The following is a 12,461-nucleotide window of genomic DNA, read 5'->3' on the forward strand; positions in this document are numbered from 1 at the left end:
GTCCAGGCTCCCTCTGCTTCCCGCTGAGTCTGACCCCCAGAAACGGGAGACAGCCCTAGAGCTGTATATTGCTCACAGTGCAGTCAGGTATTTAAACAAACTGTAAATAAACCCTGCTATATACTAGTGTGCATGAGGGCTTGCTTCTCCTGGGAGGAGCAGTGGGACATACTTCCCCAATTTGTTAATACTGTACAGCTTGAATGTGTATAAACTTCTAGTACAGATACAGAATACAGCATGACACCTGTTTGACATGGGGCTGATGTACGTTAAGAAATGCTCGTGGTGTCAGCAAATCAATAAATCTCTCCAGCCTCCTGTCTGGTGGATGTATTTTGGGTCTCGACATGTTCACTGTGTTGGTAAGACAAAAAGCTGGTGAAGGCTCACAGCAGACTTAATGGAGTCACTTCTGCTATCTCCACCTCACGCAGGCCTTTGCTTGGCCCATCTGCTACAAGCAGAGAGGGAAGAGAAGCTCACATATAGCCAGGGTGTCGCAAAGGGAAAAAGGGGAGGGAGAAACAAATCAGAGGAGAGGGAAGTAGAGAAAGAACATCTCCCAAGGGACAAGGTTTCCTGGCAAGATATCGATGCAGGCACTTACCCTCCTGCCACATTCACATAAATCCACCGGGATTTTCAATCTATAGCGGCCAAGGAGAGCTAAGACAACCATGGGCGGTAGACAAGCAACAGGCGCTAGGAAAGAGAGATACAATAGGCTCAGGCCAGAATAGCTGCCTCAGCTCTTCTTATTCCCGTTTTCCATTTCATTTACAATCATTTGTTCCTCATTTCCAGTTCAGAGCAGGGCCTCAGTTGTGAGTGCCAGCAGCAGATTAGTTATAACAGAGGCTGGAGCCTCTCAGAAACCCTGTTCTCTCACCCTGGCATGAAGCCAGCACCCCCTTCTAAGAGCCGGCTGACTATCCTTAGGGCAAAAGGGAGGGATTCATTCGCATCTCTCTGAAATGCTGTAGTGGCCACATCCACAGGTGGTGTGAACACAAACTGAGCCACACTTGGCATTTTCAGCAGGTTCATGAGCTCAGTCGCCCGGTTGAGGATCTCCTCACGGTCCTCCTCGCAGTACACAGAGGTGACAGCAGGGCTCTGCACAAACATCCTCATCTTGGACAGGAACAAGGACACTCTGCAGGAGAGAAGGACACAGTCTTCAGCAGGCAGGACCTTTACACCCAGCAAAATCACTACTCAAGCCTGCGTTCCCCAGAAGACTTTGTTGCAGGCAAACATCAGATGCTAACTACCCCCTCCTCCTCACACACAGAGTACTAGTCACCATACAAACCCCACTTCCCCAAACTGTGCTCCTCCACAGCTTGTTTCCTCAGTCCTGTTTCAGTTTCAGGTTCCACCAGTTGCTAAGTCTGATCATTTAACAGTGGCAAACATTTGTGTTTGAACCCATCAGATCTGTATGTTTCAGACCTGTGCCCTTCCCTGCCATCCCTCCTCACCTGGGGATCAAGTCCTGGCTGCGAGATGCCAGCTTGGTCAATGTAGTCATGAGGACAGTGATGACGCGGGGCGCGTAGTTGGGGATGCTGGCCAGCGGTCGGAGCTGGGTGATTTCGAACAACGTGGCTTCCAGAGCCTCAAAGAACCGGTTGATCTGCTCCACGGTGCAGCGCTTGTCGTAGGACACAGACATGTACTCTCCAATAGCCCAGACCTAAAACAAAGGCAGATGCGCTCAGGGCAAGCCAAAGCAAAGGAGACTGAACCTTTTCTTAGGGAAAGGCAAATCAGATTAGCTAACGCTAAGACAAAGGAAAGGGAAGGTGACCAGCAGAGTGCACCACAGCTGGAGCATCCTGTGGCAGAAGCAGGCAGGCCCCACTTACCATGTGGGTGAAGAGGGCCTCCTTGTTCCGGATGTTGTTGACAGATGCCAAGAACTCCAGAAGCTCCTTGGACAGTTCCACGAGGAGCGCGGGGTGCAACTTGCAGAGGGTCAGCAGCTGCGAACTCAGCACTCTAGAGGAGAGAGGTGGGGAACACTTAGACCATGGCCAAACCAAGGAGGTGCTAGCAGCATCTGGCCATAGGATTGACAGTTATCCTAAGACACATCCCAAAAACGGTGTCCAGAGCAACACAACTTACTGCTTTTCAAGTGGTTTCCCTTGCAGTGTCATCCCCCTTGACATCTCCCAAAGAGAGAGGAGCTCAGAACCTCTCATTACAGTGAGTCCCATCCCCACGGCCTTCCCTGGGAAGGAGGCTGTTATCCACCCCTGTCACAGGTCAGGCCATACGCTCAGTGTGTCTATGGCAAGGGTGAAGGTGCAGTTCCCACTTTGCACCCTCCAAAGACAGGTGATAGCAGGAACTTGGTCACAACTGAAAAGGCTCCTGGGCTGTCCTGGGAAGCCAGGCTGTAGCCAGTGGAGGGACTGGAAGCTCAGCCATGCCTCCTGTCCCGTCTCACCTGTACACATCATCTTTAAACGCTGAGGTCTCGTAGAGCTGGTCACTCCTCTGCAGCACTAACAGCACCAGCTGGTTTATCAGCGGCTTATCTGCAAACTGAGACACAGCCCTTGCTTCAGGGATGTCCAGCAGCCAAAAACCAAACTACCCAGCCAGAGGGAACTAGGCTGGCACAGAAACAGCTTGATCTAGCAGGAGGGGAACAGTATACAAAGCAGGCATAAGGCACTCATTCTGCTCCTGCCTGCCTGCTTTACAGCTGACTGAGAGAAAGCATGAACGTTGATGATACACCAGGGAGCTTTTCAGCTTCTATGGATGAAGCAGCTGGCTCAGCCTATGTTCATGCCAGTACTAGACCATCCCACCATCCCCTCATTCACCCCTCTGTCAAGGTTGCAGGATCTTGACACTTCCGCTTCCATGGCTGCTATCCATGTAACAAGAGACCCCCCAGCATGTCCAGGAGCCAAACAGCCTCAAGAATGCCTACCTCTGCCACCACGCTGAAGAAGAGCTCCAGTAAGACAGGGACAGTCTCCGCACACTGCACAACCCTCGGGCTGCTGGCCAGGGATCCCAGCAGCTGCCGAAGTGGAATGAGCCTGTGGGCAATAGATAAGCTACTGCTGAAGCAGGCTTGATCCTAGCTAGTCCCCTAGGTCCCCCTTCCATATTCCCCCACAAGGCTTTTGAGCACCTGGCAAAGAAAACACAGGAAAGTCAAGCCCGTTGCACCCCAGCTGATCCCAGCTAAGAGCAGCTACAACTTTCCCACAAATCCCAGTGCTGCCTCCCAGATTTGGATGGCTCAGCATCCTATGGCTTCCTCCTACCTCTCTGGGGAGTCTTCGGGGGCGGCCTCGACGCGGAGAAGGTACTGGAACATGCTTTTGTAGAGGGGATGGCGAAAGGCCTCCAGACAAGTGGCTGGCTTCACAGCCGGGTCACAGGCAGCCTTCTCAGAGGCAGAGAGAGAGGTTGACCTAGCAGAAGGCATGCAAGATGTGCTGCAGTGGGAAAATGGGCTGGACCTTAGCTGGGATCCTGGATAATGATAACTGCCCTGCCATTGAAACAGGGACAGCAAGTCAGCCCAGCCCAGGCCTCCTGGAAGCCAGAAAACTAAGACGGCAGGAACTCTGAGTAAAAGCCCCCAGGACCAACCTCAGCCTCCAGGCTCAGGCAGTAGTTCCAGAATTGCTTCCATATCCCTCCCAGGAAAGCAGAAAATGGTGCTCTGTATCCTCCAGAGCCCACCGACTTCCTGCCTCCAGGGTGAAGTCTCCTTTCTAAGCACTCCAGAAAGTGGTACTAATGTCAGGGAAGACAAGGAAGGGTGGGGTACAGCTGTGAGAGTCAGTCCCAGTCCTATGCCACCTCTCTGGAGACTCCTCCAGTCCCTCATGACCTTAAGAGGGATCTTATGTTTGCCTCCAGGAGCACAAAGCCAGCCAAGAGGGATAAGAGCAGAGAGGAAAGACCAGCAAAGTGCATGCCTCCACGTCGTGGCAGTGGCTGACAGCAGATACCCAAGGGGAACAGCACCTTGTGATAGTTTGGAGCTGGATAAGGGGAGGAGGATGACAACATCCTGAGCCCCAAAGACAACTCAGCACTGAAGTGTGAGAGTTGGTTACCTTCTCTCTGTGTGTGTAGCACATGACTATGGAAACTGGGCTGACATATGTGCAGCTTTGTTTTAACTTGGCTGTAGCAGATGCCTCTCACTCCACAATAGCAGCAGGCAGAGGGCAGTTGAGGCTCAGAGCAGTGGGTACCAGGCTATGGTCAATGTCAAGGCCCTGATTAGCAAGCAAGAGGAGGGGAAGGCAGCCTTACCTCAGCTGGATGTCCAGAGCTGCTGTCAAACAGGGCAGGTCGAGCAGCAAATGGAAGATCTCGATGGCTGTGCCTGCATCTAGCAGAAATGGGAGAAGGTCCACAAACTCGGAGATAAGGGACGGGCTGTTCCACGCCAGGAACTGCAAGGAACAAGAATCAACTGCTGCACTAACCCTGCCACTCTGCCCTGTGGCCCAGATGATTCTCCCACTGTGACCAAAGGGGACGGGGAAGGGAAAGTCACTTGTGAAAAGCAAGAACAGAGAAGGCTGAGGGTTCAGTCAAGAGCTGAGGCAGCTGCTGATAGCTCATTACAGGTCCCTGGCAGCTGATTCAGTAGCTGGCAAGCTGCAACTTACTGAAGTTTTCCAGAAACAAAGTGCTGCCTCCTAACTGCGCTGACTGATCCAGCATGGGGGGCCTTCCTTGGCCATTCCCAAATGGGAGGGCACCACAAGCTTCTTTGTGACCATTTATATGAGGGCTGATCTCAAGACTTGTCTTGAGGACTTACAGGTAAATTAAGCTCTTACGGCCTCTAAACGCTGCTACCCAAGCTCAGTGCACTCCACAGGAAGGAAATACACTTTTCAGGAACAATGTGGGATCTTGTCTGTGCCAAAAGCCAGGCCTTCTCATCCACTACAGCCTGCTCCTTTTCTAGCTGCTAAATCGCTGTACTTCCCACTTTGCTGGCACTAAGCCAGACTGCCCTCTACTAATCACACCCAGAATCGCCTTTCCTCCTCAAACTCACACTTGCTTTTATCACAGTCCTTCTTCCCCTCTCTAGCACTGCCACACAGCAACAGGGAGGGCTTTGAACTGCACCAACAGGCACATAGAGGGCTCTGGGGGGCACCAAAAGACACACACAACAGGCTCTCTGCTGCGCTGCTCCAACAAGGGGTACCTTGAAGAGATTTGGGAAGCTCTGCCTGAATATGCTGGACGTGTCAGTGAAAAGCTGGCTGTTGTCTTTGCAGAACTGGATGAACTCAAAGGCCAGTGAAGGGTTGTGGAAGAGCTGAGCTGGGATCTCAGTGAACAAGTGTTTGTAGACTGCATCAGAGTCCACAGCTGCCGTCTCACCTGGGAGGATACAGCACACTCCTGAGCACAGCCCACCCAGCAGCCTGCCAGCACGGGCTCCAATGGCTACGTAAAGCCTAAGTCTGGTGCATGTTACTCCAGAGAGCGCAAGGCAGCGCAGCTCCAATGTCTCCAGGAGCGGGATCACCCACCCTGGAGTATGGCCAAGCCTGAATTACCAGGTCTGGCAGCCAGCAAGGCCCCAGGACAAAAGGCTGTGCTGAGAGCATGCAAGACTAGACCATGGAGAAGCGAGTGAGTGCTGCTGACTTACTGTGGTTCAGGAAGAACTGGGCAAGGGGCAGCAGTGCCCTGGCAAAAGCGACGTCCCCGCTGATTCTGCTATGCAGGATCTTCAGGGAGGAGAGCGTGCGGTACACATAGGAGGAGTCCTGTTTGCAGATGATGTCCAGGATTGTCACCGCCTCGATGAGACACTGCAGGGGAGCAGAGAGCCAGGTCAGTGTAGGGGAAGACCCATCTCCCAGAACTCTGGCCTCTTCTCTGTGTACTCACAGCTTTTTGCAGTTCCCCATCAGCTTTCTTCAGGGCCCCTGAAGAGAAAGAAGTCAAAGTTAAACTCTGGGTGCAAACAGGTACATTAGGCTGTCAGTCTGAGCACAAGCACAGATTTCAGGACAGCTGGGAGGAAATAACAATCCCAGTTCCAGGCTCTGGGCTAACGAGAGCCAAGAGACAGACGATATGGAAGACACTCCTTGCAAATCAAGGGCAGGAGGCAGAACGTGGGCATCACCTCCAAATCGCTCCCAACACCCCAGCTCAAGGCTGGTCAACAACTTGCACCAGCGGCTGAAGCTGGTCCCATGCCTAGACTCTACCTCTAAACTCTAGGGAGCGAGATCCCAGCCCAGAGGCAACAAACACAAGCATTTTCCAGAACGCGCCCAAGGAGGCTCCAAGGACGGTTCAGGCAAGACTCACGCCGGTTGCTCTGCTCAATAAGCCGCTGGCAGTACTCAAAGGCTTTCTCCCGTAGACGTTCCTTCGGGGGAAGCAGGTGACTAGACGTGGATGTAGTTGAGACCATGGATATGACAGAGCCATCCATTTCTGATCTGTCATCTACAAAGTAAAGGTCACCAGGTTATCAGCCACGCTACAGGCAGTATAACCTACACAGCGGCCCAGCAACAGAGAGGGAGCTGTCTGTTTCCAGGTGCACTGTGAGGTAAAGGAGCCTGTGGAAGAAGGGAGTGTTATGGTAACGCTAGGGAGATGTTGTCTCCCACCACCCAGGACTGTTCTGCCAAGGACCCACGGGGGTTTTGCCTGAAATCCTGTGAACCACTGCATGAGTAACTCCTTGTGGAAGGGTCAGCCAGGAGGTTCTGTGACACTCCTTCCCAAATTTTTCCTGCTCTTAGTCCAAGAGCCCTGAATTTTAACCCACAGCTATCACTTGCCCAGACCCTGCCACATGCAGGGTTTCTGGTGAAGCCACCAAATCAGTGCAGAACAAACACTTCTCTGGGGGTGCAATCCACACCGGTCCGCAGGCTTTCAGTTCGCACCTGAATTAGGGGTGCTCAGCCCCTCACCCCCGTAGCACAGCAGCCACTTTCGCAGCATGGAGAAGGCCTGCATGTTGAGCCACTGGTCCTCTGTGTAGTGCTGAGCCAGTGAGAGCACTGTGAAGAAGTCTGTGGCAATGGCCCCGTCCACCTCTGTGACAGGGCCAGGCTGGGAGAAAAGATGCACTAGGTCAGATTCCCAGGGAGAGGCTAAGCAAGACTCTACCTACCACATGGAGACAAGCAGCCTTACCTTGGGGCCTGCACAGGGGCAGTTTTCCAGAGAGAGAAACTGCTGAATTTTAGATTCATTTTCTCCAGCAGAGACACCCCAAACATTTCCCCTCCGTCTGACAAAGCCCCATTTGCAATATCCTTAGTCCAAGGTACATGATCACCAGAAGACATTCCCTCACACCTACTCCATGGACCAAAGTTCTGGTCCCACAGCACTTCCTAAATTTTGGAGCTATAATTCCCCCCTCCTTTGATTTCCTACGTGTCTTGACCACTTCCCCCAGACAAAGCAACAAAGAGCAGCAGCACTTCTAGGTCACCATTTCCCAGTAGTTGAATTGGGAACACAAAATAGCAGGGAATGGACTAGCAAATGCCCATGTGGGATGACCACAGCAAGTCAGCACTCACCTGTCTTGCTCTTGGGTTGGAGAAGAAGCCTCCAGAGGGCTGAGGGACTCCTTGCTGAGTGCTTGCATACCTCAGCCAGTCAACCATCTTTTTACTGACCACATTGATCTGCTCTGTATAGGGAAAGTCACAAGGTCATTGCTAGAGCAGGCATAGAAGCGGCCTCCACAGCACACCCCTGCTGCCTTTCGATTGCTGTGCTTTTCCTCTGGTTGAGATCTCTCTGATCCAGCACCCAGCAAAGAAATGGGTACCCCCCAGGTGGATGCTCTTTCCTCCTCATACTGCTTCAGAGTCTAGGATCACTCACCCATCGCAGAGCTCTGTGCCCTTCTCTCCCTCTTAGCCACTGAGTTAGTTTCATTTTTGTCAGAAAAATTCAGGAAGTGAGCACTAAAACCAAGGACTTCTGATACTAGATCACTCCAGAAATACTTTTTCCTTGTCATGCCCCTAACCGCAGCTGCTATAAGGGGGAAGGTGCTAGAATACTGTCAAATATATTCATGCAGTAGCTGGCTTCAGCTCTGCTGACAAAAGCATAAATCCCTCACAGAGAACACGCAGAAGCTAAGGCTGGTAATCCTGCCTGTTCAGCCAACACATATGCCTCAGTCCAGTGTCTTCCCCAAAGCTTCTCCCACCTCCTGTACAACATGTGCAAACCCCAAAGGAAACTCCTAGAAACAAACTCTCAGTAACAACACATCTCCTCGCCCTTTTATGCCCACAGTCTCCCCTAAAGTTTATTCACCAGGACATATCACTCACTACTACCTTACTGTCCTGCTTCTCTTCTGAACTCTCCATTCCCTAGTTATTTTTGCTGGTCTCTTGAACAGCTACACAGACACAACTCTCTCTTTATTTCTCACCACCTGGCCTGATGCTCTTCAGGATAGCTAGAGATTCATACTCCTACTGTATCTGAAGACCTCAGCTAGGATATGTGGCACTTTGATACAAATCCATACAGAATAGGGACTCTGTCCGCCTCCCAGGAAGGGCTACAGCACCCGAGGGCCCGGTACAATTTTAGAATGGTGACATATATTTCACCCAAGAAGTTTACTTTCCCTGTGACAGAGATATCACTTATAATGGTAGTTTCCAAGCCACACTCCTAGCCCAAGCCTTCAGAGCCCCTTTTGATCACTACACAGATCATAAGCTCAGGCCCTCCTATATTTACCTTCAGCGAGAGATACTGGCGAAATACTGATGACATTTGACAGGACAGGAAGAATGTGCCGAAAACTCTGACCCTCTGGCAGTCTCCCTTCGAGAACTTTTACAACACGCTGCGCCACAGCAGACACTTCAGCCTTCTTATCGCCCTTAAAAACAAAGGAGAGGTAAAGCTAGGCAGGCAATTTTCTACCAGGAAGACCAATACCCTACAAACTCTTCCATCAGGTAGCAAAGCCAGTATCATACGTAAAAAGAACTCACAATACAGGCTATTTTACTATAGCCTGTGTTTTACTGTGCTTCTCTCTTCAATAGATGTGGGTAGACTGACCAAAAGCAACATGCAAGCCAGGGAGTTTATGGTCTGGGGACCTGCACACTGAAGAAAAATAGAAGGGACAACTCCTCTCCTGCAGATACATCACGGCAGCCCACTGCAAATGATGGGGCTACCTGTATGTGTTGCTGACACATCTCTTGCTACTCAGAGCAAAACTTGACCTCAAATCAACAGCAAGTTTCCAGTTCCTAATGCAACACCAGAAGCTGTGACTTCTGGAAGCCCAAAACTTTATAAAAACAGCCTTGCAAAGCCAAGGGAATGGGGGCCAGCAGGCAAGCAAAGAGGATTTCTAGCCAAAGCAGTAACAAATGAGAATGAGCAGAAGACCTTTTTAAAGACTCTGCTAGAGCTTGCCTGCTTTCACGAGTAGGGCTGCTGCTTGTCGCATCACTTCTAGCCACATGTTAGAGAAGAGATACCGAAACAGTTAAAATACACTAACTCTATTAACATCAAAAATTTATGAAAACCTCTTCATGGTTCTAGTTCTAATCTAACAAAAACTAATACACATGCTATCTTTTTATATTTTAGAATTGCAAAACTGTCTGAGAGAGTTGCTTTGTAAGCAAACATCCAAGTAACACAGCGCATCACTGTCTGTTTTCTGTCTCTATGTTTTCATTTTCTCTAGCTAAAGAAGACTCCGAGGGGTGATGAGAAATCTAGGAGGCATTTCTGATCACACACTGAAACTCAGAATGAGATGTTTCAGAGTAGTTCACAAAAAATATTTTATCTTTAATAGGCATGATAATAGCATATAAAAAAAGAAGGGAAAAAAGTGTTTCTAGTTTATTTCCCAGAGGGCCGCCCACGCAGGCAGCACTAAAAATAGGAATATCCTAATGGTTTCTTCTCTGTGACTAATCTAGATCTTTGAAACAACATCCACATTTACAGCCCCATATATGTCATAAATTGTGTGTGTAATATTCTATATTTGACTGTGAAAGCCAGTACCATAAAAAAAAAAAAAAGTAGCAATAATAAATTCAATTTCAAATCTTTTCCTTACAGGTACAAGCAGCCTTGACTCAAAGTCTTTAACAGCAGCTAGCATCAAAATGTTCATTTCTGCTTCCAGTTACAAGCCTACTGCTCCTATGCCCTCACGCCCTACACAGCACAATTTTAAGCAATCTGTTATCAAAAACTGAACACAAAAAAGCTGCCATTTGAGTTTACTCAAAGCAGAATCATTAAGTTCCTTACACGAACGTGGTGATACTTCTGGTGTCTCCTAGAGACCTTCGATTGACTTGCACCCTCCTTAAGCTCAATAGACAGGGAAAAATCAGAAAGCAAATCTATACTGATGAGGGAAGATTTCTGATACGACAGGTTATTTACCTGAGCCAAAAGGATGGAGGATATCAGACTCAAGAGCTTCGTATCTTGAACGTCATCACAGGAGAGGATCAGCTCATTGCAAGGCGACATCTCTCTCAGGATGGCAGCACATAACACCTGGACCTGCTCAGGATACTTGGGCGAACACAGCACCGTCTGCAGCAGCTCCACAAACTTGCCATCTAGCCTGCAAGAACCACGGTCAAGCATCACTGCCAGGCAAGGAAAAATGCAAACACTTATTCCCTACGTATTCTTGGTCTTGGGATGATCTCTTTTGACAGGGACTCCAACTAACTTAGTTATTATCTTCACTTCCGATTCTTTTCCCCCCTTAGTGCAACTTAAGGGTGCTCACTGACAAACGCTAGCTACCTTCTCTGCAAAAGGAGATAGTATCCTCTTTGCAGCAGAAAGAAAGGCAAGCAGGATTTTTACACGTGCATCTAGCCCAGTGTTTTCAAAACTGGGCATTTCTTCAAAGCACAGAGCTTTCTGAGCTTTTCCCCCCCCTTCTTTTGAGGAGAAAGCAGGGTTTGGTGCGTGCAGGGGGAGCACTCACGTGCGGGGGTACTTGGTGGCGGCGACGACGAGGTGCAGGCGCTGCAGACAGTCCACGGCCTCGGCGCCCGCGTCGCGGCCCTGCAGCAGCGCGGCCACGTGCGACACGAACCGGCCCAGCTCCTCCTCCGGGATCTCCCTGCCGGGACCGGACCGGGACCGGGACCCCCCCCCCCGGTACCTCAGACCCGCCGGTTCCTCAGCTCTCCCCTCCCGGTACCGCAGACCCCCGCCCGGTTCCCCCGTCCCCGCCCGGGTATCCCCCCCCTCCCGGTACCTCACACCCCTCCCGGTTCCCCCGTTCCCTCCCCCCATCTCTCAGACCCCTCCTGGTTCCCCCGACCCCCTCCGGTATCACCGCCTTCCGTACCTGGGCCCCCCCCCGGTACCTCACACCCCTCCCGGTTCCCCCGTTCCCCCCCCCCCCCCCCCCCCGCCAGTACCTCAGCTCTCCCCTCCCGGTACCACAGACCCTTCCCGGTTCCCCCATCCCTCCCTCCAGTATCCCCCTCCCGGTTCTCCCGTTCCTCCCCCCCAGCACCTCAGACCCCCCCAGCACCTCAGACCCCCCCCCCCCCGGTCCCTGAGCCCCTCCCGGTTCCCCCGTTCCCCTCCCCGTCCCTCAGATCCCTCCCGGTTCCCCCATCCCCCCCTCCGGTATCACTCCCCGGTACCTCAGCCCCCGCCCCCCCGACACCTCACACCCCTCCCGGTCCCCCCCGTTCCTCCCCCGGCACCTCAGACCCCTGCCCCGGTCCCTGAGCCCCCTCCCGGTTCCCCTCCCCCCGATACCTCGCCTGCTTGAGGAGGCCCTCGGCCGCCGCCGTGAACATCCCGTCCGGCCGCTCCGCCGCCTCGGTGCGCCGCCAAAGCGGCCCCCCCAGGCGGGCGGTCCGCGCCGGGCCGGGTCCGGAGGGACGCGGTGCCGCCGCACTAAGGTTCCGCCCGCCGCGCCGGCCCGGGGAGGGGTCTGAGGCCCCCCCGGGCGGGGTCCTCCCCCTCCCCAGGGCTCGCTGACCCCGAAAGCGGCACCGGGGTGAGCGTCGCCCTGTTTGACAAAGATGCTTTCCAGAAAGGGCAAGCAAGGGTGGTAAGAATTAGCTGCCCAGCAGGCGGTCTGCAGAGCTTCCCAGAGGTTAAAAAGGCATTAACCTTTCCCCATTAAAAAACACCCCTCTCCCAATAATCCAGGGGCCTTTCCCGCAGCGCTGCGCCTCCGCTCCGGGAAGGGGAGGATGTGGCATCCTCCAGCGCGGCGCTTGGCCTACGGGAGGCCATGGACAGCGAGCCGCCGCCACTGAGGCATCGGCAGGTCAAAAAGATGCCAAAAAGGGCCCCGGCTCAGTCTCTGCTACCCCCGTAATTATTTTTTAAACATTTAGAGCAGCTGTGTGTAACTACCTCGCAAGTCAGCTGCAGTCTTAGAAACA

The 12,461-nt window shown here is 52.2% G+C and overlaps 1 protein-coding gene across 2 annotated transcripts; it reads right to left on the reverse strand.

Moving 5' to 3' along the window:
- Positions 1-729: 729 nt before the first annotated feature.
- Positions 730-11,936, reverse strand: AP5Z1 (adaptor related protein complex 5 subunit zeta 1). 2 transcript variants are annotated; one of them, XM_026116192.2, is made up of 17 exons: positions 11,824-11,936; positions 11,033-11,170; positions 10,471-10,657; positions 8,776-8,920; positions 7,584-7,696; positions 6,936-7,104; positions 6,346-6,486; positions 5,917-5,954; positions 5,675-5,837; positions 5,222-5,400; positions 4,306-4,448; positions 3,300-3,449; positions 2,957-3,068; positions 2,462-2,559; positions 1,875-2,007; positions 1,488-1,702; positions 730-1,159 (listed from the first exon to the last, which is right to left on the reverse strand). In XM_026116192.2, the coding sequence occupies exons 1-17, from the start codon at positions 11,862-11,864 to the stop codon at positions 889-891; spliced, it is 2,436 nt and encodes an 811-aa protein (XP_025971977.2). In that variant the 5' UTR covers positions 11,865-11,936; the 3' UTR covers positions 730-888. The 2 variants fall into 2 exon arrangements, with proteins under 2 accessions (XP_025971977.2, XP_064376232.1); XM_064520162.1 differs by having other exon boundaries at positions 3,300-3,473.
- Between the last annotated feature and the right edge of the window lie 525 nt (positions 11,937-12,461).

Source organism: Dromaius novaehollandiae, chromosome 14 (assembly GCF_036370855.1).
Source record: "Dromaius novaehollandiae isolate bDroNov1 chromosome 14, bDroNov1.hap1, whole genome shotgun sequence".
Lineage (NCBI taxonomy): Eukaryota > Metazoa > Chordata > Aves > Casuariiformes > Dromaiidae > Dromaius > Dromaius novaehollandiae.

What these genes read in the sequence shown, in the direction of transcription:
- AP5Z1 (XM_064520162.1), bottom strand. Translation starts at nt 11,864, where the DNA reads ATGTTCACGGCGGCGGCCGAGGGCCTCCTCAAGCAGGCGAG. An exon ending in CCTCCATCCTTTTGGCTCAG is followed by an intron (nt 8,921 to 10,470) that starts GTAAATAACCTG and finishes TTTGTTTTTAAG; the next exon opens with GGCGATAAGAAGGCTGAAGT. An exon ending in ATGGGGAACTGCAAAAAGCT is followed by an intron (nt 5,838 to 5,916) that starts GTGAGTACACAG and finishes GCTCCCCTGCAG; the next exon opens with TGTCTCATCGAGGCGGTGAC.